The sequence below is a fragment of the Rattus norvegicus genome, chromosome 15 (genome assembly GCF_036323735.1).
Source record: "Rattus norvegicus strain BN/NHsdMcwi chromosome 15, GRCr8, whole genome shotgun sequence".
Classification (NCBI taxonomy): Eukaryota; Metazoa; Chordata; class Mammalia; order Rodentia; family Muridae; genus Rattus; species Rattus norvegicus.
Window position 1 is genome coordinate 26,827,767 of NC_086033.1, and position 20,993 is coordinate 26,848,759.

Below are 20,993 nucleotides of genomic sequence, written 5' to 3' on the forward strand. Positions count from 1 at the left end.
TGAGTGTTGAGCCTACTGGTTTCTTGAGTTCAGTTTATTCTCCCTTTTCACTGACATGGAAACGTTTAAAGAGCTTCCTTGGAGGTGGAGAGTCTTAGCCCACTACACTTCTGCAAAATCTTCTCTGGTTTCTCTTTCATGGTTTAAGAATAAATCTTGCCCTGCCCCACCTAGGCAGCTGTGACTGCCCTGAAGAAGTGAGGCCAACAAAGCATTCTGAGCCTGGGACTCATCAACTGCCCCTGTCACAGTAGGAGCCCAGCAGGAACACCTGGTAAGAGAGGTCCTTCAGGGCCCTGCCAGGCAGTGGGGTTGGCTGGGAAATGCTGGCTGGAGACGGAAGGTAAACATAGAGGGGATTAGAGGTGGAAGCTGTGGGGGTCCCTGCAGGTATCATACAGGGACTGGAACCCCAGGAAGAGATAAGAATGAAACCCTGGGTAGGACTTCAGGGAGTGTAATAACAGGTGGCTTATTACCAGTGTACTCAGTCCTTTCTCTAAATCCTTCAACAGGGGTTCCATTCTCAGTTCTGAGGTTTGCTGCTGGCATTTGCCTATGTATTTGCAGTATTCTGCCTGTGTCTCTCAGGAGAGATCTATATCCGGTTCCTGTCAGCCTGCACTTCTTTGCTTCATCCATCTTATCTAGTTTGGTGACTGTATATGTATGGGCCACATGTGGGGCAGGCTGTGAATGGGTGTTCCTTCTACCTCCGTTCTAAACTTTGCCTCCCTATTCCCTCCCAAGGGTATTTTTGTTCCCCTTTTAAAGAAGGAGTGAAGCATTCGCATTTTGGTCATCTTTCTTGAGTTTCATGTGTTCTGTACATCTAGGGTAATTTGAGCATTTGGGCTAATATCCACATATCAATGAGTGCATACCATGTGTGTTTTTCGGTGATTGGATTACTTCACTCAGGATATTTTCCAGTTCCATCCATTTGACTATGAATTTCATAAAGTCATTGTTTTTGATAGCAGAGTAATATTCCATTGTGTAGATGTACCACATTTTCTGTATCCATTCCTCTGTTGAAGGGCATCTGGGTTCTTTCCAGCTTCTGGTTATTATAAATAAGGCTGCTATTACCATAGTGGAGCATGTGTCTTTGTTGTATGTTGGAGCATCTTTTGGGTATATGTCCAAGAGAGGTATAGCTGGGACCTCAGATATAATTTGGGGGAAAAGTTTCCTGGTGTAGTTCAATCTCCGGTGTACAAGGAATTGTAATAACATTGAAACTCAACTCATGGTAGTATCATTTCTTCCAGGAGGATGGGTTCTAAAGACAGGTACCTGTACAAGCTTAAGGGCCAAACGGTCTAGCCTGGTCTCAGTCATACAGAGAGCATAGAGGTCATTTGTGCCATTAGCCACCTCTGGTCCTTGTTGTGGGAGCTTGGGGAGCCTCAGACTATAAGAGTCATTTATATTAAGAGGAGCCTTCAGTCCTGGTTGCAGGAGCTTGATATGGCTGGCCCAACAGATACCACCAATCACCAGGTCGTTAATTACCTCCCAATCTCAGCTTTCAGGATGGAAGGACAGGGTTTTGTGTGCTTAACATTCCTGGTTTCTGTGAAGATCTGTGGATGCACGGATGTTCGTGCTATGTTCCCAGCAGGAAGAACTGCGTGTATGAATATAGGTCAAAGACAGTGAGATTCGACAATCAGGGTGGCCTGCTCATCTTCTGTACTCCTCACTGGACTTCACATTTTTCATAGAATTATGAGACTGGCTTTCTTCCTTTCAAAAGAGCTATGAAATCATAAAAGGAAGAGAGAAAAAAAACCCAAAGTAGTCATGATGGATAGGTTTGCTCTTACTGCTTCTTCTGTGACCACATTCTTTCTTTGTTCTAGGCAAAAAACCATGGCGGTAGACCTTCCCAGGTGGCTTCCTCTCCTATTACTGCTGGGGCTGTGGGAGCCCATGGGTCTGCTTTGTGCTCAGCCTAAGGGTCTCTCCAAGGCGCGCTGGTTTGAAATTCAGCACATATGGGCTAGTCCTCAGCAGTGCAATGCAGCCATGCGTGGTGTCAACAACTATACCCGATACTGTAAGCAGAAGAACACCTTTCTGCATGAATCTTTCCAGAATGTGGCTGCTACCTGCGGTTTGCCCAACATCACATGCAAGAACGGTCGGAAGAACTGCCACGAGAGTGTGAAGCCTGTCAAAATGACTGACTGCTCACACACAGGGCAAGCCTATCCTAACTGCCGCTACAGTGGTGATGTCCAATACAAACTCTTCGTTGTGGCCTGTGAACACCCAAAGAAGGACGACCCTCCCTACCAACTGGTTCCTGTGCACTTAGATAAGGTTGTGTAAGGCTTAGGGTCTTCCCAGGTGTTCAGCACAGGCTGCCTTGCAATTTATCCCTTGTTGCCTTTTGTTCCCACAGAAAAGGAAAGGTGTTGGAAAGATTAAGATGCCTAAGCTATCCAAATGGAGGGTTTTCTTGTTTTTTGTTTTGTTTTGTTTTGTTTTTTTTAAAAAGGGAGTGCATGAGTTACTTACTTAGTGTACAGAGGTCCCTAGGTTCAATCACCACCCCACCACCACCACCAATAAATAAATAAATAAATAAATAAATAAATAAATAAATAGAGAAAGGAAGAAAGAAAGAAAGAAAGAAAGAAAGAAAGGAAGGAAGGAAGAAGAAAGAGGGTTACCTTTGTTGAAGGAGGAATATAAGAAAAGCATAACGAAGGTCCAAGCTTCTGAACACTTTATCCTGCATTTTTTTGCATCAAGCTTTATTGTACTATGCTCATAGAATTTAAAAAAATCTTCTTTTTTAATATAACGAGTGTGAATTTGCCGGGTTATTTGTTGTGTGTGTTTTGACAGAGAGCCCTGGCTGCTCCTCAAGAAGACCTAGGTTTGATTCCCAGCTCCCACAACCACCGGGAACTCTAGCTCTGCCAACCTTTTCTGGCCTCCAAGAGTACCACACATTTCCATGGCTCACAGACATACATGCAGGCCAAGCACCATGCACATAAAATAAAGTTCAAAAATATTATTTTATTTCATCGATTTATGTGCTAATTTTTGTTATCCCTTTCTGTTTGTTCTGGGTTTAATTTGTTCTCCTTCCCATTCTCCCTTCTCTTAGGACAGGATCCCATGTACCTCAGGGTGACCTAGAGCTCACTATGGAGTTGAAGCTGAGTTTGAATTCCTAATCCTTGACTCCTTCACAAGTGCTGGGATTGCAGGTGCTTCGTTCACTTGCCCACTTTATTTTTTCCTGGCTCTGGGAAGAACATAACTAGGCTTAGGCAAGAGCACTTACCTTGCTTGTGCTGAAATTAGAAGTGCGCTCAATGGGTATTGTTAATCCCGACATTTGCTAGAAAAAAACAACTGTCATTTTCGGCTAAATTTGAAGCAAGCTTTATTATATACTAAATACTGACCAAGAGATGAACTTTGGTCAGAACCATTCCCTGGAATTTCCAAGCTGGATTGTCCTTGAGCCAGGTGTTTCTAGGCTGGGGGTGGGGGTTGGTATAAGGACAAACCTATAGGCTTTCTCCGTGCTCCCCAAACTGATTCTTCATGGAAGAGACAGCCTTTGGTTCCAAACTGTTTATTGATTGCTCAGTGTGGAAAATGGGTACACACCACCTCCTCAGGGTGGACCAGAGATTCAGTACCTTTTGTAGGAAGGGATGTCCAAGAAGGGGCGTTTATTGACTAAACCCTCAGGGCTCATCTACCTCATTAGGGTAGAGAACTCTGTTCTAATCTATGTGACCAGAGGTCACATTACTATGTGGGGAGTGTGGTCAAGTGGCAGGGACCTGGTCAGAAGTAGGTGAAGCTCCTACCGTCCTCTGGAATGAGGTTCTGAGGCTTCCGACCCACTCAACCTTACCAAGTTTCCTGGCAGGGTCCATTGCCCTGCAACTTTGTTGTTTTCCAAGAACTACAACTTCCAGCATTCCGTGAAGCTTCCTGGTCAGGTAGGGCTTACAGGTTAATTCAGGGCATTAGAGTCTGACTACTTTATTACTTTTTCTTCTCGTGGCTGGGACCAAGAACCTAGTAAGGAAGAATGTCTTGAAGGAAGGTTTTGAGAAGTGCATAGTCTATGGTGCGAAGGAAGCATGACAGCAACTCCTGAGACAGCCCAGTGTCTGCCATCAGAAAGCACAGTGAAGAATGCTGGCACTCCATTGGCTGACTCCAGCCTGTAGGGTGTGTCACTTAACACAATCTAGAAACACACCCAGGGGTTTCTCAGTTGGTTCCACACCCTGCCAAGCTGACAGTGAATAGTGACTGTCACTGTCTTGTTTGGTCTCTTGGCTTATTATTATTATTATTATTATTATTATTATTATTTTATATTTTGACAATGATGATCTTTTGAACTGAGATAATATGAGGGTTTTCCCCCTCGAATTTATATGGGGAAGAAAGAAAACACGATCAGAGAATATGTTATGAAAAATTCATTTTCAATAAAAAAAAGGAGAGAAAAGAAAATAAGCCTGTTAGGTGGAACAGAGTATTTTTTTCTATCCTGTCTTTTGCCATGAGGCAGTTTAAGGATTCTCTGGACTCCTCTTCTATTTACCCATCTGATGTTGGGAAGTGAAGGGATAGTTACAGTCTCTTTAGCTAACTTTCTGGGGTAAAGAAGGTTAACAACACAGTGTGAAACCTCTGGGAAGATCACAGGAGAAGTGGGAATCTCTGATTTCTGTGGAGATTCAGCTGTGTCCTGTGATGTTTTTCTGGAAACTGTCTTCTTATCAGAGAATGTTTTGCTGAGGGAGACACGTGGAGGACGTTTTGCTGAAAACAGACACGTGGTGTTCTTCTGGAAGCTGCCTGGAGAAAGGGCATGTGGTGTCTTGCTGGGGTGGACACTTGAGAGGACATGTGATGTTTAGAAAGGGTATAAGTATAACTGAACTGACAGTGGCATTGGCTCGCCCTGCCGCTCTTTGCTGGTCTTCCAGAAGCTTCTTGCCACTTCCACAGACTCAGGCCAATTGGCAGAGCCTCAAGGTTTCTTCTGGATCAAACTGCTGTCGCTGATCTGTAAATGGTGTTCATGAGTGGATCCAGCCACTGCTGCTAATTCACGAAAACTTCCTGTCTTAGTGACGGTTTTATTTCTGTGAACAGACACCATGACCAATGTAAGTCTTATAAAGGACAACATTTAGTTGGGCCTGGCTTACAGGTTCAAAGTTCAGTCCATTATCATCAAGGCAGGAGCATGGCAGCATTGCCGCATCCAGGCAGGCATGGTGCAGGAGGAGTTGAGAGTTCTGCATCTTCACCCAAAGGAAGCCAGGAGCAGACTGAGCATCCTCAGGCAGCTAGGAGAGGGTCTCCAAGCCCAAACCCACAGGGACACACTTCCTCCCACAAGGCCACACCTTCCTATAGTGCCATTCCCTGGGTCAAGCATATGCAAACCATCACACCCCCCAAAGAACTATTTCTAAACAGGTCCACATCCACCTTTGGCCTATTAACTTTCCTTGTCACTACCTCTGGTGGGTGATGGGCTAGAAGAGAGGGTAAAGCATTTAAGAACCCTTATTAAAGCAGGTTTGAAAAAGATCTGAGACTACACACAGGTTGTCTTTTAGTTCTTCAGAAGTCTTAGGAACAGAAACACTTGCCTGGACATAGCAGAGTGTCACAGGCAGTAGAGGGAAACTGGCACAATTAAACACACTTTGAGTGAGAAGCCTGAGTCCTGTGTTACAGAAAACATGGGACGGACACTCAGGGTAATGATACCCAGGAAGTCCCTGGAGCCCTGAGCCTCTTTATTGAGTGAGCCCAGTGTCCTAGATGCGTGTCTTTCTCCTGCTTTCTTGGAAGATTTCTACAATCATTCTATTCTTTCTTTAACATAAAAATAAGACTCAGGAATACCTGGAGTTCCCCCACCCCTGACCATGCAGATGAAGCATCTTCCAACAGCCTTGGTTACCTGTACACAGCCACAGAGACCCTGGCCACCGTCTCGGGGGCATAAATCCCCACTAGCACACTCCTCCCTCCAGCTTATCCTGGTGATCATTGGGCTGGCTACCATGAGGGGAGAAACAAACACCTAGAAGCAGCATCATACCTGCTAATCCTTTCCAAGTAGTTCCACCCAAGAGGGACCAAGTATTCAAACATGTGAGTCTAGGGGGCCGTTCTCATTCAGATTCCTGTACCAATCTATGCCCCATGTGTTAGCTGTGGCACAGATATAGAAAAACAAGTGCAGTAGCTCTAGTTGGTCTAGACCTAGTCAGGGGCCCAGGCCAAATGTTCTAACACTGTAGACTCAGGGCAGGGGCAAAAGGAAGGACACTGACTTTTAGTATAAGCCCTTCCCACACTTGCAAGAAGAAGCTAGAAAGTGACTCATGGATGTGATGAACTTTAGAACACAGCCACCATAGTTGTAAAGCCTGTCCCATCCCATCAGAGGAACAAGTTCTCTGTGTTGTTATGAAGATAACCATGAGTAGAAACAGCGTGTGGACCTAAAACTGTTCTGAGACATAAAGCCTAACTCTTTATTTCTTATTTCTACTTATGTGTGTGTGCCTGCATGAGTCTATGTGGGCCATATATGTGCATATGCCCACAGAGGCCAGGAGAGCCTCAGAACCCCTGGAAATGGAGTTACAGGTGATTGCGAGCTGTCATGTGGGTGCTGAGAACCAAGATTGGGGCCCCTAAGGAAGCAGTAAATGCATTTAGCCACTGACCCATCCACTTGGAAGAAGTTCACTCCCACCCCAAATAGCTGGGGCACAGTGGCACACGCCTAAGAGCCCAGTACTTGAGAGATCTGGGAAGGAGAAGCAAGACTTCAAGGCCATCATTGGTCAGGTACTGAGTTTCAGGACGCTCTGTGCTACTCAAATTGTTAAAAGAAAACCCAAACAAACCTAAAATGATGGACTAATCTGCGGAGGAACTCTACAGTTTGTCCAGGAGTACTGGTGGCTGGTTCTTACAGAAATATACCTCCACTCCTTACCTTCAATGTAGAACCGAACCATGAATCCTGGATCATCCATGCACCAGACTGTGCCACCTTCGTGACTCTTTCCCAAAAGCATCATTGAAATTTGATTTCCACTGTGGTTATTAAAACTGAAGACTCACCCCAACCCCACCAGATACACACACACACACACACACACACACACACACACACACACACACACACACACATTCCTATTTGTTCCATGAAGTCTGAGTCACACTAAGGAGGCAGGAGAGTAGGAAGGAGTCCCTGGAAGGCAAGACTGACTGCTTCCTTTCTCTCACATTGAAACCCTGATAGAAGATGCTGAAAGGCAGAGGCAAAGGCAGCTTTCTTCTTCCCTCTGACTGGAAGGATTGTCTTCAGTAGATGAGACTGATCTGTATTGGTATGAGGAGCGGGTGGACTTGAGGCCCAGAGCTACTGGGAGCTGGAATAGATGTTAGACTTTATTATAGAGAAGAGTGTATGGGGAGGATGAATGCTCAGTGGAGAGGCAGGAAATTCTAGCTTCAGTGGTGTAGTTAAAGCTGCCAGGAATGGGGAAGACGCAGACCAATGAATGAGGTGACTTGCCTGCTGTCCTTACCCCATCGTGAACCATCTAAAAGGACACCTCTGAGTGGGCAATTTATAATGGACAGAATTTTATTTGGTTCTAAGTCGGGAAAGTCTAAGGTTGAAGGGACATGCTCTGGTGAGGGCCATCTTGCTTCATTTGTCTGTGTCTGGAGAGGGGTCTGGGAACAGGACACGGGACAGGAACGAATGTTTGGTTGGATGGAAGTCCTAACAAGAATTATTTCTCTCAGGGAAAGAATGATCGAGAGGGGAGGCAGGTGTTGCCATGATGGGAGACACGGACATCTCACTGGTTTGGCCTACGTGAAGCCCTACACGGAAGCATCGAAGTGGACTGGGACGTAGGGGTTCCCGTCACAAGCAATGATGATGTGCTTCTGGCTGTCAGTGGTTGTGTAGTCGCAATTGGGATACTTGGAGCTGCCCTTCAGGCGGCAGTCAGTGATGCGCAGGGTGGAGCTGCTCTTGTGGCAGTTGTTCCTCCCATTCTTGCAGGTCACTTGTCCCTGGGAGCAGATGGCCTGGACATCCTCCAAGGGTTCATGCACGAAGGTGTTCACTGGCTTGCATGACCCCTTGGTCATCCCCTGGCGCTTCATCATCTGGTTACAGTAGGTGGGGCTGCTCTTGGAGGGACCCTCTGTGTCCATGTGCTGCCTCTTAAACTTATCCGCCGATGATTCCCTAGATTCCCCACCCAGGGAAGGCTGGACCCATCCAAGCACCAGGACAAGCAGTGAAAACAGAAAGAGGGACTTCTCCAGACCCATAGTGGCTTTGCTGCTCTGAGGAGCCTGACAGGAAAGGAAGAGAAAAAAGGACAAATGCTCAGAAGAGCTGCAACACCCACCTCCAGCTCCACAGGAGACTCTCCCACCTCAGCCTCCCAGCACACTCCCCCCACCTCAGTCTCCCCAGCACACTCCCCCCACCTCAGCCTCCCCAGCACTCTCTCCCTACCTCAGCCTCCCCAGCACACTCCCCCCACCTCAGCCTCCCCCAGCACACTCCCCCCACCTCAGCCTCCCCCAGCTCACTCCCCCCACCTCAGCCTCCCCAGCACACTCCCCCCACCTCAGCCTCCCCAGCACACTCCTCCCCACCTCAGCCTCCCCAGGACAATCTCATTCTTTAGGAGAGCCAGAAGGATTTCCCTCTGCTGACAGATCTTGCAAATGAGACACTCTTTTTCTTCATTACTTACTGAAGAGAAGCCATTCTTTTCTCTAACTGGTGGGATATGTCACCTAAACTCTTACCAAAATTCTAAATACTGTTTGTTTGGGTTTTTTTTCATATAAAATATATTTGAAAAATAGAACACATTTATTAATAGTGTTCAAATTCCTTATCGTAAGTTCATTTAGAAAGTGCCATAGCTAAAATGTATTCCTGGGTCATTACTGACTTCCAGGACTGTCATTATCTTAGAACACCTATGAACTTGGTCTACCCGACTCTGGCAGTATACAGGGTTTGTGTTGTATTCTAAAGACACAAACTCCCTTCCCCAGCCTGGGAGCTCTGTCCTCCCCACACCACTAGTTCTTTATACCTGACTGTACCTTGCCTCCACTCCTGCCTCCAGCTGTTTGCCTGGGTCAGCTTCTCTGGAGTTGGTGTCAGTCAAGAGTGACTGGCCTCCACTCTCTCAGTTCTAACTCTCAAGCAGAAATAGATACAGAGGCCACCTCTAAGCCACTTACCTAAACGTTTGAATTCCAGAGCAAATTGGAAGACAGTTTCTTCAGTCCCAGTCTCTGTGGTGAGGAATTTAAAATGCTTAAAAGGGGTTGGCTTCCAGAAAAATGGGCGGAGTAAATCTGGGTCAATCTTATCTGAATGATAAAAACAAGGCTATTGTAAACTTGGAAGGGACCCCTCCACCCCAGGCTGCCAAGGAAAAGCCATTTGAAACCCAAGTGCTGATTCCCAAGGGGCAGCAGGGCAGCCACAGTGACAAGGGCACATCCACTTCACACTCCTTCACAAAGCCTTGTAACTTATGAGCAAGCTATGTACCTGGAGGTTAACAAAGGACACACAGAGATCCTGGGAATCGTGGAAGAGGGAACCTTTCTTCACTATGAATTCCAGATCTCAAATTCATGGTAGCCAGAATTCCGGTGCCTCTCTTGGAGAGAGAATAAGAGGGCTTTCTGTCTGCAGCTTGAAGAGTTCCAGTCCTAGAGGAGTTGTTGGGGCAGGCTTACCAAGCCAGACTCAGTGACCCATCCTCTGACAACTTGTCAGACAGGTCTGAAACCTCTTTCTAGGAGACAACTCTTTCTCTGACTAGCACAAGGCCTCATTTGGCCTTTCTTTCCTCAGCATGAGACTCCTGGGGAAATTCTCTTTGTTGTTGTTTGCTTTTACAGGTTCAGCCTTTGGTTAAACAAGTTAACAGAGAGGCTTATCCAGCAGGACCAAAGCCCTTGTCCTCATTCATCATCAGACTCAGGTTTCTTCCTCCTTTGCTTCTTCTCAGCTGGGGCAGCAGCAGTGGAGGGGGCAGGAGCAGCCTACCAGGCCCTACACTGCAGATGAAACTTCCTGTTAACCTTGGCCAGGGCCTTTGCAAACAAGCCAGACCAGAAAGGTCAACATTGACACCAGCAGCTTTAATAATGGGGCCACTGATCTTACCCTGTGACAGTCACCTCTTCTCCATGCAGGATGAAGAGAGTAGATTCAGGGGAGCTCAGAGACTCCTGTGACTATGAGGACTGCCAGAGTGGAGCTAGTCTCTGCATGAAGTGAGGGCCTCATCCACAGGCAGTCTTAGCTTCCCTGAAGCCTAGCAGCTGTGGAATGCATAGGGGAATTCTAGTTCATGGAAGTCTGGACTGGATAGTTTTATGTCAACGTGGCACAAGCCCAAGTTACCTAAATGGAGGGAACCTCAATCGAGAAAATGTCTCCATAAGATTCACCTGAAGGGCACTTTCTTTATGATCAATGGGGGATGGCACGGTCCATTGTGGAAAGTAGGTAAAGCAAGCCATGGGGAGCAAGCCAGTAAAAAGTACAACACCCACCCACCCCCATGTCCTCTGCATCAGCTCCTGCCTCCAGGTTCTTACCCTATTGAGCTCCTATCCTGAGTTCCTTCAGTGATATGGAAGTGGAAACCAAATAAACCCTTTCCTCCCCAACTTGTTTTTTGTCATGGTGTTTGGTTGCAGTAATAGCAACCCGAAGACAGGCTCCACTGTCTCAATAGACTGGGAGCAGAGGAGTGGGACACAACTGTCTTTCCTTAGAGTATCTCCCAGAGTAGTTATGATGTTTGGAGATGACAGTGAAGATGCCTGGCCAGAGAGGAGACCTCCAGTGTGAGGTCTACCAATTCTGGTCACTTTCTACCATCTTCTACGCCTGGTCTGGAGTATTCAAGGTAGGAACAGAGGAGAGAAAGATCAACCAAAACCACATTTTCTGGAGAAAATACACAATCAAATGGCTTAGTGGAGGCCCAGGTTACCATGATTGTACACCTCTGCTAGGGAGCCCATCCTGACGTGTAAACAGTTTCTTAGGGTGATGATAAGGGTTACAGACCGAAGGCTTTCTCTTTCCAGGCTGGGAAGTGGTAAACAAGGAGGACACCAGGAGTGGGAGATGACTCCCTTTACCTGTACCTGAGGTGAAGCAATGACAGCATTTAGGACTTTAAAATCCATACCCTGCCTCCCTTTGGGGCTGAAGGTTGTTGGTGGCGGAAGCCTGCTCTCTGTAAGTGTTCTGATCTTGTCCGTATGCCTCATCCTGCCCCCACCTCTGAGATTGAAGAGACCAATCATGCACACCACACCTCACTGTATGTGGTGCCTGGGGTGTCAGCCAGGGCTTCGTGCCTGTGAGGCCAGCAAGCGCTCTACCAACTACGGTCCCAAGCCCAGAAGAAAAAGGTCTTCCAGGAAGACATTTAAGATGGCTTTTCATGTGGTATCCAAATAAAATCAGCGTCCCTAGGATGAATGAAGATGCTGTGGCCGTGGGGTTGACGAAGACCGGATGTGGCAAGAGGTTGTCTTTCCCGCCCAGTAGTTTATGCACTTCTGCCTATGTAAGCCAAGAAGTCGCACGATTAAAATGAAATGAGCGTGATGTACTTTGGTTGCAGAATAGATTTTTCTAGTTAGGGAATCACAGGCCAGTACTTGGGTCTGCCTCCTCATTGGTTGGTGGGAAATGGAGATTGGAAGGGGAGAGGGGAAGGCGACTGTCGATTGGATAGTAATAGGGAGAGGGTGAGGAGTGCTTTTGTCCTGGAGCAGAAGGTCATCATCACCCCGCATGGACTACATGCTGCTTTCGGTACCAGATGTATAAACTGAGCACTTGGGTACCAGATGTGTAGACCGAGGATGTGACCGCTCCAAGGTATGAGCGAGGGGAAGGTTCTTATTGTAGATATGAGGGAGAGAACAGCCAGAGGCATCTGGAAGTGTCCATATCAGAGAAAGTAGTAGACTGAGCATGGCCTGAAGACTGGACTGGGCCATGAGGTCTGGATGAGACAGGAGGAGAAGGAGACAACCAGGAGAGAGGGATAAGATTGAGGTGCCTAAGAGAGGAAGACAGAGAGCACAGGGCCAGAGTTCAGGGTTGATATATGGGAATGCGTTGGGAAGCTCACGAGCTGGAGAAATTTAGGATAGCTTGTGGGGCAAGAGAGCAACAGGTAGTAGTGACACAGAGGGAGCCTGGAAGCCAACATGCACATTGATAACTGTGGGTACCACAGAACCATTAGTTCCTCCTGACAGTGGTGAGGAAAGGCTCCTTTGGCAGAGACAGTGGGGCCGAGACTTCAGGGGAGTAGAGCTTTTGTTGAACCTGATATTCTGCAGGAGGGATTTGAGCTATAGGCTGGCTTTTACACACGTCCATTTTTTAAAAAATGCATATGTGTGTCTGTGTGTGTCTGTGTTTGTGTGTGTGTGTGTGTGTGTCTGAGTGTGTGTGTGTGTGTGTGTGTGTGTGTGTGTGTATGTGAGTGTACATGTGCGCATGTCAAAATACTGCCTGTCATATACCTATCCTGTCAATAACAGTTTAGGCCACCTTTCCCATGACATCATTCTAGATATTGTCCTCAGCACTTTCAACCTCGGAAATCTTGTCTGGAAGATAAAAATCAGAGAAAAAAGTAAGCTTGAATGTTACTGCAATGGACTTTTATCATATTTTATGATCAAATCCAGTGGTGAACTGCCCAGGCATCAATCCTTAGATTCACGCTTCACTACCAAGGAATGAATCAGAGTTCTACATGGCTAGAAGGCCATGGCTTTGCCATTGCTAATTCTTTCTGTGGTACTCAGATTAGAAAGAAACAAACAAGGGCTCCAAGACTGGAGGGACGGCTCTGACGTTAATAACACTGGCTGATCTTCAAGGGGACCAGGTTGGAATTCTGTTCCCTACACCTACATAATAGCTCACAACCGGCTGTAACACCAGTCACACAAGATCCAAAACCTTCTTCTAGCCTCTGTGGACACTACCTGCATACGGTGTACAAACATACATGCTGGCAAACACATTTATTTATTTATTTATTTGTTTATTTATTTATAACATGCATACATTTAACATTTAATATTTGCACATGCATACATAAACAGATAACAAAGTATTAAAGAAAGATCTATTTGTCCAGGCAGGGTGGTCTTCACTCACGATCCCAGCACTGGGAGACAGGAGAAGGAGGCTTGCCGACTTGATCCACAACAAGAGTTTGAGTTCAACAATGGAAACATATATCCTGTTTCAAATTTAAAAAATAAAATAAAAATAAATTTGTATCCTTAGTGCTGGTCCTGAAGGCCTGTGAGGCTGGAGCTATTGATTTTGAAGCATCTCAGAGAGCCTATTGGTCTTTCTGGTTTGGGTGGCAGCGGTCTTTATCCAGAATCCAGATGTTCCTGTGTAAACACTGTCTAATGATCATAACGACACAACAGAAAGGAGACGATCTTTCAGTACAGCTTGCCGTGAAGAGGACTGAACAATTTCTGAGCAATAACACAACATATACAAAAGAACAAAGGGGAGCAGTTGAGTGGACATCTTTATCCTAACATCCCACCTTCTGAGAATCGACTCCCCTCTTCCCACCACCACTGGCCAACAGTAGTAGAATTTGGGGTGGAAACAAAAGCTGATTCTCAGTTTTATGTGCGTAAGCACTGATGAGTCTATGGGCCATTAGGGGCATTTGGGGGCATGTAAGGAGTAAGAAGAGCATCTAAGGGCATGCGAAAAGTAAGGGAGCCCATTGTGGGGATGTAAGTCTTAAGGGAGGTGTCTTAGGATTTCTATTGCTTGGAAGAAAAGACCATGACCAAAAAAGCGAGATGGAGAGGAAAGGGTGTATTAGGCTTGGATTTCCAGAACATAGTCCATTACTAGAGGAAGTCAGGACAGGACCTCAAGCAGGGCTGGAACCTGGAGGCAGGAGGTGATGTGGAGGTCATGGAGGGGTGCTGCTTATTGGCTCACTTCCCATAGCTTGCTCAGCTTGCTTTCTTATAGAGACCAGGACCACCAGCCCAGGGATGGCCCCACCCACAGTGGGCTGGGCCCTCCCTGCTTGATCACTAGCTGAGAAAGCTCCACAAGGCTGGAGCTCATGGAAACATTTCTCTGATGACTCACTCTCCTGTGTGTCAAGTTGACAAACAAAGCCATCCAGTAGAGGAGGGAATTGTGAGGGTATAAAGCTAGGGAAGGCATTGTGAGGGTGTAAAGACAGGAAAAGGCATTGTGGGGATGTGAGGAGTAGGGGAGGGCATTGTGGTGTGTGAGGAGTAAGGAAAGGCATTGTGGGGATGTGAGTGGTAAGGAAAGGCATTGTGGGGGTGTTAGGTGTAAGGAAGGGCATTGTGGGGGTGTGAGGTGTAAGGGAGGGCATTGTGGGGTGTGAGGAGTAAGGGCATAGCTTAGGCAAAGCTGGGCTTTGTCTTGAGGCCTCAGTCTCTTCTCTCTGAGCTTCACTCCTTTTTCTGTTCTTTGCCACATTGTGCAACCACCTTGCTTTTCTTATCTTACCCTCCTTTCTCTCTCTCTTTTTCTCTTATTCTTCATTTTAAAAGTCCAGCTGGTTTGCAGCCCAGTCAACCTGAATATTTGTTCTGATTCTTGCTTCCAAGGGTAGAATGACATGTTTTATCTCCTACTGAAGACTGTGAGTCCCTGAGGAGAATGTGGATAGGCCACTTTCTATGGAAGTGGGAGGAGCACTTCAGCCTCTCCAAAAGCTCTCTGTGGAGACTTGATGAGTCTGAGTGAGGCAGGGGGATGAGGGGAATGTATGCTTGTGGGCAGGTGAGAAGCCAGTAGATGAATCCCAGGGTGCCTGAAAAGAACAAACAAACTACTTCAAAGTTATGGTGGCCATCATTCCTCTTGATCACTCCCATCTAACAACTCCCCACTCTCATCTCCTCTCGCCCCTCTCCACCCCTGCATGAACTCTGAGAAAAGATGGTTCAAACATCCATGCCCTGGTTGAGGTCAAGCAGGCACACAGTCCCCTATTCCAGACGGTTGCCCTGACTTGCCTGTGAGTCCAGCAGGTGCAGTCAACAGCCCAGTGTCCAGAACACACAGGCCTTATCTCCTACACACCTCGGACTACTGACACTATCAGTTTTCTTCAGTCCTGGGAATGAGACTCATTCCCCAGATGCCCTTTCCCACTTTATCAGTTCTAAATATATATCCCCAAATGGACCAGATATTGCCCAGCATGCCAGAAGGAAGACACGTGGTTCTCTCTCCCTCTCCCTCTCCCTCTCCCCCAACTACCCCCTCTGTCTCTCTGTTTCTCTGTCTCTTTGTCTCTCTGTCTCTCTCTCTGTCTCTCTCTCTGTCTCTCTGTCTCTCTCTCTCTGTCTCTCTCTGTCTGTCTCTCTCTCTCACACACATACACACACACACATACACACACTTTTTCTTTGTGTGTGCGATATTATTGCTGTTGTCGTTGTTACAACAGACTAAATTATCTTTCAACCTGGCTGTTTCCAGGTCTGTTTCAGTTACTTTAAGGACATTTCCCCCTGTCTCTGTCCCATCAGCATTTCCCTCTACAGCAGGCACCAGTGTCCCTCATCCCAAAGCTGAGGGGCAGCACACTGTCTCAGTTCATTTTCTGCAGCTCACCCACAGCTGTGAGAAACAACCCCTTGCTATGAGAAAACAGGAAGTAGGAGGATGCTGGCAGTTGGAACCCCTTCTCTTTCTCCCGAGAAGCAATTAGACACAGAATGTAAGGCTCTAAAAGGCTGAGAATTCTGAGCAACAGAGTGCAACTGGACCTGGGTAGGAGCTAGAACAGAATCCGAAACAGCTCTTAAAAGCTGAGGGAAGCAGGGGAAATCAAAGTGCAACATGTGTTAAGGAGATTTTCATGGGAAAAAAAAGCACCCATATACCTAAAATAAATTGTAGTGACAAAGACAGGAGAATTTGGACAGAAGAAGAAGCACTGTACCCTTAACAGGGATCAAGTGTCTGCATGTGACTGTGATGAATGTTAAGGACAAAGGAAAAAGGAAATTTAGTCCAGTGTAGCAATGTCTTGACCACCTTAAAAAACCAACTTCAGCATAAAGAAGAAAAAAAAACGTTGACCTCTGACCTCAAGCAACAAAACATCTTCCCATGCCAGAGCCAGACAGGCTTGGCAGCAGAAGCAGAAACCAGCCTTCGCTACATAGCTTTGGGCACACACAGCTTGTCACAGCACTGGGAACCTTGTCCCGGGGACTGAAGAAAACTGATAGTGTCAGTAGTCCGAGGTGTGTAGGAGATAAGGCCTGTGTGTTCTGGACACTGGGCTGTTGACTGCACCTGCTGGACTCACAGGCAAGTCAGGGCAACCGTCTGGAATAGGGGACTGTGTGCCTGCTTGACCTCAACCAGGGCATGGATGTTTGAACCATCTTTTCTCAGAGTTCATGCAGGGGTGGAGAGGGGCGAGAGGAGATGAGAGTGGGGAGTTGTTAGATGGGAGTGATCAAGAGGAATGATGGCCACCATAACTTTGAAATAGTTTGTTTGTTCCTTTCAGGCACCCTGGGATTCATCTACTGGCTTCTCACCTGCCCACAAGCATACATTCCCCTCATCCCCCTGCCTCACTCAGACTCATCAAGTCTCCACAGAGAGCTTTTGGAGAGGCTGAAGTGCTCCTCCCACTTCCACAGAAAGTGGCCCATCCACATTCTCCTCAGGGACTCACAGTCTTCAGTAGGAGATAAAACATGTCATTCTACCCTTGGAAGCAAGAATCAGAACAAATATTCAGGTTGACTGGGCTGCAAACCAGCTGGACTTTTAAAATGAAGAATAAGAGAAAAAGAGAGAGAGAAAGGAGGGTAAGATAAGAAAAGCAAGGTGGTTGCACAATGTGGCAAAGAACTGAAAAAAGAGTGAAGCTCAGAGAGAAGAGACTGAAGTCCAATCCAGGTTGATTGAAGTAAATTTGTACCTGGGTTTCATTCTTATCTCTTCCTGGGGTTCCAGTCCCTGTATGATACCTGCAGGGACCCCCACAGCTTCCACCTCTAATCCCCTCTATGTTTACCTTCCGTCTCCAGCCAGCATTTCCCAGCCAACCCCACTGCCTGGCAGGGCCCTGAAGGACTCTCTTACCAGGTGTTCCTGCTGGGCTCCTACTGTGACAGGGGCAGTTGATGAGTCCCAGGCTCAGAATGCTTTGTTGGCCTCACTTCTTCAGGGCAGTCACAGCTGCCTAGGTGGGGCAGGGCAAGATTTATTCTTAAACCATGAAAGAGAAACCAGAGAAGATTTTGCAGAAGTGTAGTGGGCTAAGGCTCTCCACCTCCAAGGAAGCTCTTTAAACGTTTCTATGGTTATTCCAAGGGAAATAAACTCAACTCAAGAAATGAGTAGGCTCAACGCTCAGAGTTTTAAGCCCCCACTTCGTTTTTGACCCGACCTTCCGTTTTTGAAGCCCTGTGATTTTTGTCTCTTAACAAAACACACAAAAAAATACATTGTATATTTGTATAACAGTTGTTCCAAACTTGGAAAGGTGAGTTCCTCAAAGGACACTTGAATAAACCATTTTTTGTGTATATGTCTATGGGGCCAGACACTAGGCTACTACATATTTAGAAGCTTATAGTCTTTTGAAAGACAGTGGGTAAATAAGCCTGCTATAAATGTGATTAGCATTCACAGTGTGGTTTGCACTAAAGGGAACAAGAGCTATTGAAAGGCACCCACCCAAGTTGAGCTGTGTTTGAGGACTGACTAGTGAGGCGAGCAGAGCCATAAGGACCTTGGCTGCGAGAAGTGTGTGTGTGAAAAGACCCAAAAGCATGATGAAGAAGAGAAAATGTAGGGTGCATGCCTTTGAGTCTGTTCTCTCCTCCCGACTGGTGGAGATTGCTATACCCGACACACGATTGCTGTACCTCATCGCCCTGAAGGCTTCCATCTGGACTTCCTGCCTCTGGCCTTACTTCTTTCTAAGCAACCCTGCACGGTTTCCCCAGATTAGCACGGTTACATAGTACACTTTTACTCAGTCAGGTTTTCACATAGTGTCTTGATACATGCCCAGGCCTGCCTCCAACTCGGTATCCTCCTGCATCTTCTTCAGTAGAGCTGGGGTGCAGGCCCGTACCACCATACCTACTTTGACTAATATCCACAGGGATGTTGCCCTGCGGTGTAACCACTGCCGTTTGAGTTTTACAAGATCCCCCATATGCTTGAGTGTTTGAGTAAGTAGGCCCCAGTTGGTGCAACCGTTTGGGAAACTCGTGGAAGCTGTAGGAGGTGGGACCTTGCGAGAGGGAGTGGGTCACTGCACGTGGGCCTTGAGGCGGTGTACAGGGCTCTGCCTCTGGTTGCTCTTACTTCCTGACTGAGATAAATATAGTTCACACACCGCTGTCGCTGTGCCTCCCTGACCATGACAGGTTTAAGCTGTGAGCCAAAGTAAACCCTTCCCTCTATCAATCTGATTCTGCCTGGGGTTTTGGTCATGGAAAGAAGACAAGTAACCACAATATTTACTGTTATAGTTACACAAATGTTGATATATGGCTAAGCACGGTGGTCCACTCCTGTCATCCTAGCACTAAAGGATGCTGACAAGGACCAGCCTGGGTGATAAGGAGCAGTGTCCCAAACAGAAAAATAGACAACAACCACAATAACAGAAAATGTGCTTTAAATGCTTTAAAGAGGCTGAAGAAATGGTTCAGTGGACAGGAATGTCTACTGCTTCTGCAGAGGCTCTGAGTTTGGGTCCCAGCACCTGTCTCAGGTAGATTACAACCTCCTGTAACTGCATCTCCAGGGGGAATCTGATGCTTTTGGCCTCTTTGGGCCCCTGCAATTACATTCATATACTTCCCCGACCCCACGTTTATCTTTAAAAAGAGCTTTAAAAGACAAACTTTTTATTGATTCTTTGAGAATTTCCCATCATGCACACCTATCCCACTCATCCATTCTGCTGGCATCAGGAACTGGCCTGGTGGTTGGTTACAGATCCCCTCCAAACCCAGTGATGACGACGATGTCACCATAGGCCACAGGGACCCATGCATCTGTTGCCATGGTAATGGCCATACATTCCCAGAGTTCATTTGGTTTAGCTCCCACCTTTACCTAAGAGCAGTTAGGTCACCGCCTAAATACAAGGCAGAGCCTTCCTGACCTTTGCCCTTTCTTCTCTCTCTCTTCCCCCTTTGTCTCTGTCACCCATTTAGTTCCCTTCCCCCACAATAAACCTCTCTCATGAGGAACTGCACTGCCTGGTGTGGTCTGTCCAGACGTGAGCCACGATTCTAACACAACACATTCATCCCTCCATATCTACCCTCTGCCTTTGCACCTTTCCCTGAAAAGAAAAACAAAATCTCACAGTGTGTGTAACAGTGTGTAACACAGCACAGCACACCCTTCTGCCGAGACAGCTTCATTTGCAGATGTTTATCGCAGTGAGTCATTGGTCCGGTTTGATGCCTCTGGCTTCTGCTCCACTATCAAGAGTGGATCCTCACTGGGACTCCTCTCAGACATCCTGCTGTTGCCCTGGGTCACGGAGACCTGCAGCTTTGGTTCTGCTCCAGCAGGTCATCGATGGGGTGGATGTTGGACTGAGCCCACTCACACCCCTGGATCAGGGGCTGGGTAGCAGCTGAGTTAGTCAGTCTCATAGCTCTCCTCTGCTCACACCTCCTTGGCCAGCTCTACTGTCCTGCCAAAGCAAGGTTTAGGGCGCTCTCCCGAATGTTACAGTTGGCAAAGGGCGGGGCCAGCCTTCTCATCTGCTCCAGGTGGCCAGGGGTGGGGATGCATCTTTCCCATGCCCATACCGCCAGATGGCCCGTGAGCACAGCCAGTTCTCCTGTACTCATACCCTTGGGGCCCAGCTCACCCACAATCCCCCAAACCAGGGCCATTCGTACTGTGATTCTCCAGTAAGGTAGGGGGAAGCTGCTTCGTACTGCAGCTGGTGAGGGCCGAGCTGTCCCCCACACTGCACAACTGAGGACACCAGCTTTGCATAGCCCTTGGACATCCACAAAGTCCCAGGTGGCAGCCTCCACATGGCCTCTGGTGGTGGTTACATGGGCCACAGACATCAACACAGACCCCTCCTTCTGCAGGGCCATGAACCCAGACATGGTGCTCAGTGGTAGCCCAGGCCAGGATCTCGCCATGTCCTCAGATAGTACCACAGGCTACTCTCCCAGACTCCTCTTCACTACCCTCCAGTCAGCCTCTCTTCCTTGTGCACACATTATTCTGTTTCTCTCTCTTCCGTCTCTCCACCACTCACCTGCTTGTCTTAGTGGCACCTGTGCCTCTGGTGTCTTCCCCATGGCACAGGTGTGTGTGTCTCAGCCAAGTGTGTGTGGCGGTCATCAAGGGCATGATCTGCTCCCCCAAAACAGCTTTTACAGTTCGTTTCTTCTTTGACAGCGCCATGAACCTACCCAGATGCTAACACTCGGATCACATTCATGCCTCCTCTCTTTTTAAATGATCAGGCCTGGAGTCAGGTTCATGGCCCTGCAGAAGGAGGGGTCTGTGTTGATGTCTGTGGCCCACGTAACCACGAAAGGCCATGAGGAGGCGGCCACATGTGATTTTGCATTTTTTATTTATATGTTTTTGTTTATATGTATTTACTGCATATGTTTTCAGATGGGCGCTCACACTCGAGAATGTGTGCACGCATGGGCGCGCGCCCGCAAACACACACACACACACACACACACACACACACAGACTTGTGTCATGATGCCTTGTGGAGATCAGAGGACTATTTGTAAGATCTGGTTTTCCCTTTCTACGGAATGGATTCCAG

At 47.3% G+C, this 20,993-nt stretch overlaps 2 protein-coding genes, 1 long non-coding RNA gene and 1 pseudogene across 5 annotated transcripts; 1 reads left to right on the forward strand and 3 right to left on the reverse strand.

The window, feature by feature from the left end:
* Positions 1-129: 129 nt before the first annotated feature.
* Rnase6 (ribonuclease A family member k6) lies at positions 130-3,041 on the forward strand. Of its 3 annotated transcripts, none has more exons than XM_008773788.4 (2): positions 130-274; positions 1,869-3,041. In XM_008773788.4, exon 2 carries the CDS (start codon positions 1,879-1,881, stop codon positions 2,338-2,340), a length of 462 nt encoding a protein of 153 aa, XP_008772010.1. In that variant the 5' UTR covers positions 130-274; positions 1,869-1,878; the 3' UTR covers positions 2,341-3,041. The 3 variants fall into 3 exon arrangements, with proteins under 3 accessions (XP_008772010.1, XP_008772009.1, NP_996538.1); XM_008773787.4 differs by having other exon boundaries at positions 210-343; NM_206815.1 differs by lacking the exon at positions 130-274 and having other exon boundaries at positions 1,879-2,340.
* Positions 3,042-7,669: 4,628 nt separating this feature from the next.
* Positions 7,670-9,379, reverse strand: Rnase1 (ribonuclease A family member 1, pancreatic). Its single transcript, NM_001029904.2, has 2 exons — positions 9,328-9,379; positions 7,670-8,415 (listed from the first exon to the last, which is right to left on the reverse strand). The coding sequence occupies exon 2, from the start codon at positions 8,389-8,391 to the stop codon at positions 7,933-7,935; it is 459 nt and encodes a 152-aa protein (NP_001025075.2). The 5' UTR covers positions 8,392-8,415; positions 9,328-9,379; the 3' UTR covers positions 7,670-7,932.
* A 614-nt stretch (positions 9,380-9,993) lies between these two features.
* On the reverse strand, positions 9,994-10,390 carry LOC134482264 (large ribosomal subunit protein P1-like; annotated as a pseudogene).
* Positions 10,391-13,172: 2,782 nt separating this feature from the next.
* On the reverse strand, positions 13,173-20,179 carry LOC120096962 (uncharacterized). Its single transcript, XR_005493929.2, has 2 exons — positions 17,291-20,179; positions 13,173-13,569 (listed from the first exon to the last, which is right to left on the reverse strand). It is a non-coding gene; the product is annotated as an uncharacterized LOC120096962 (long non-coding RNA).
* Between the last annotated feature and the right edge of the window lie 814 nt (positions 20,180-20,993).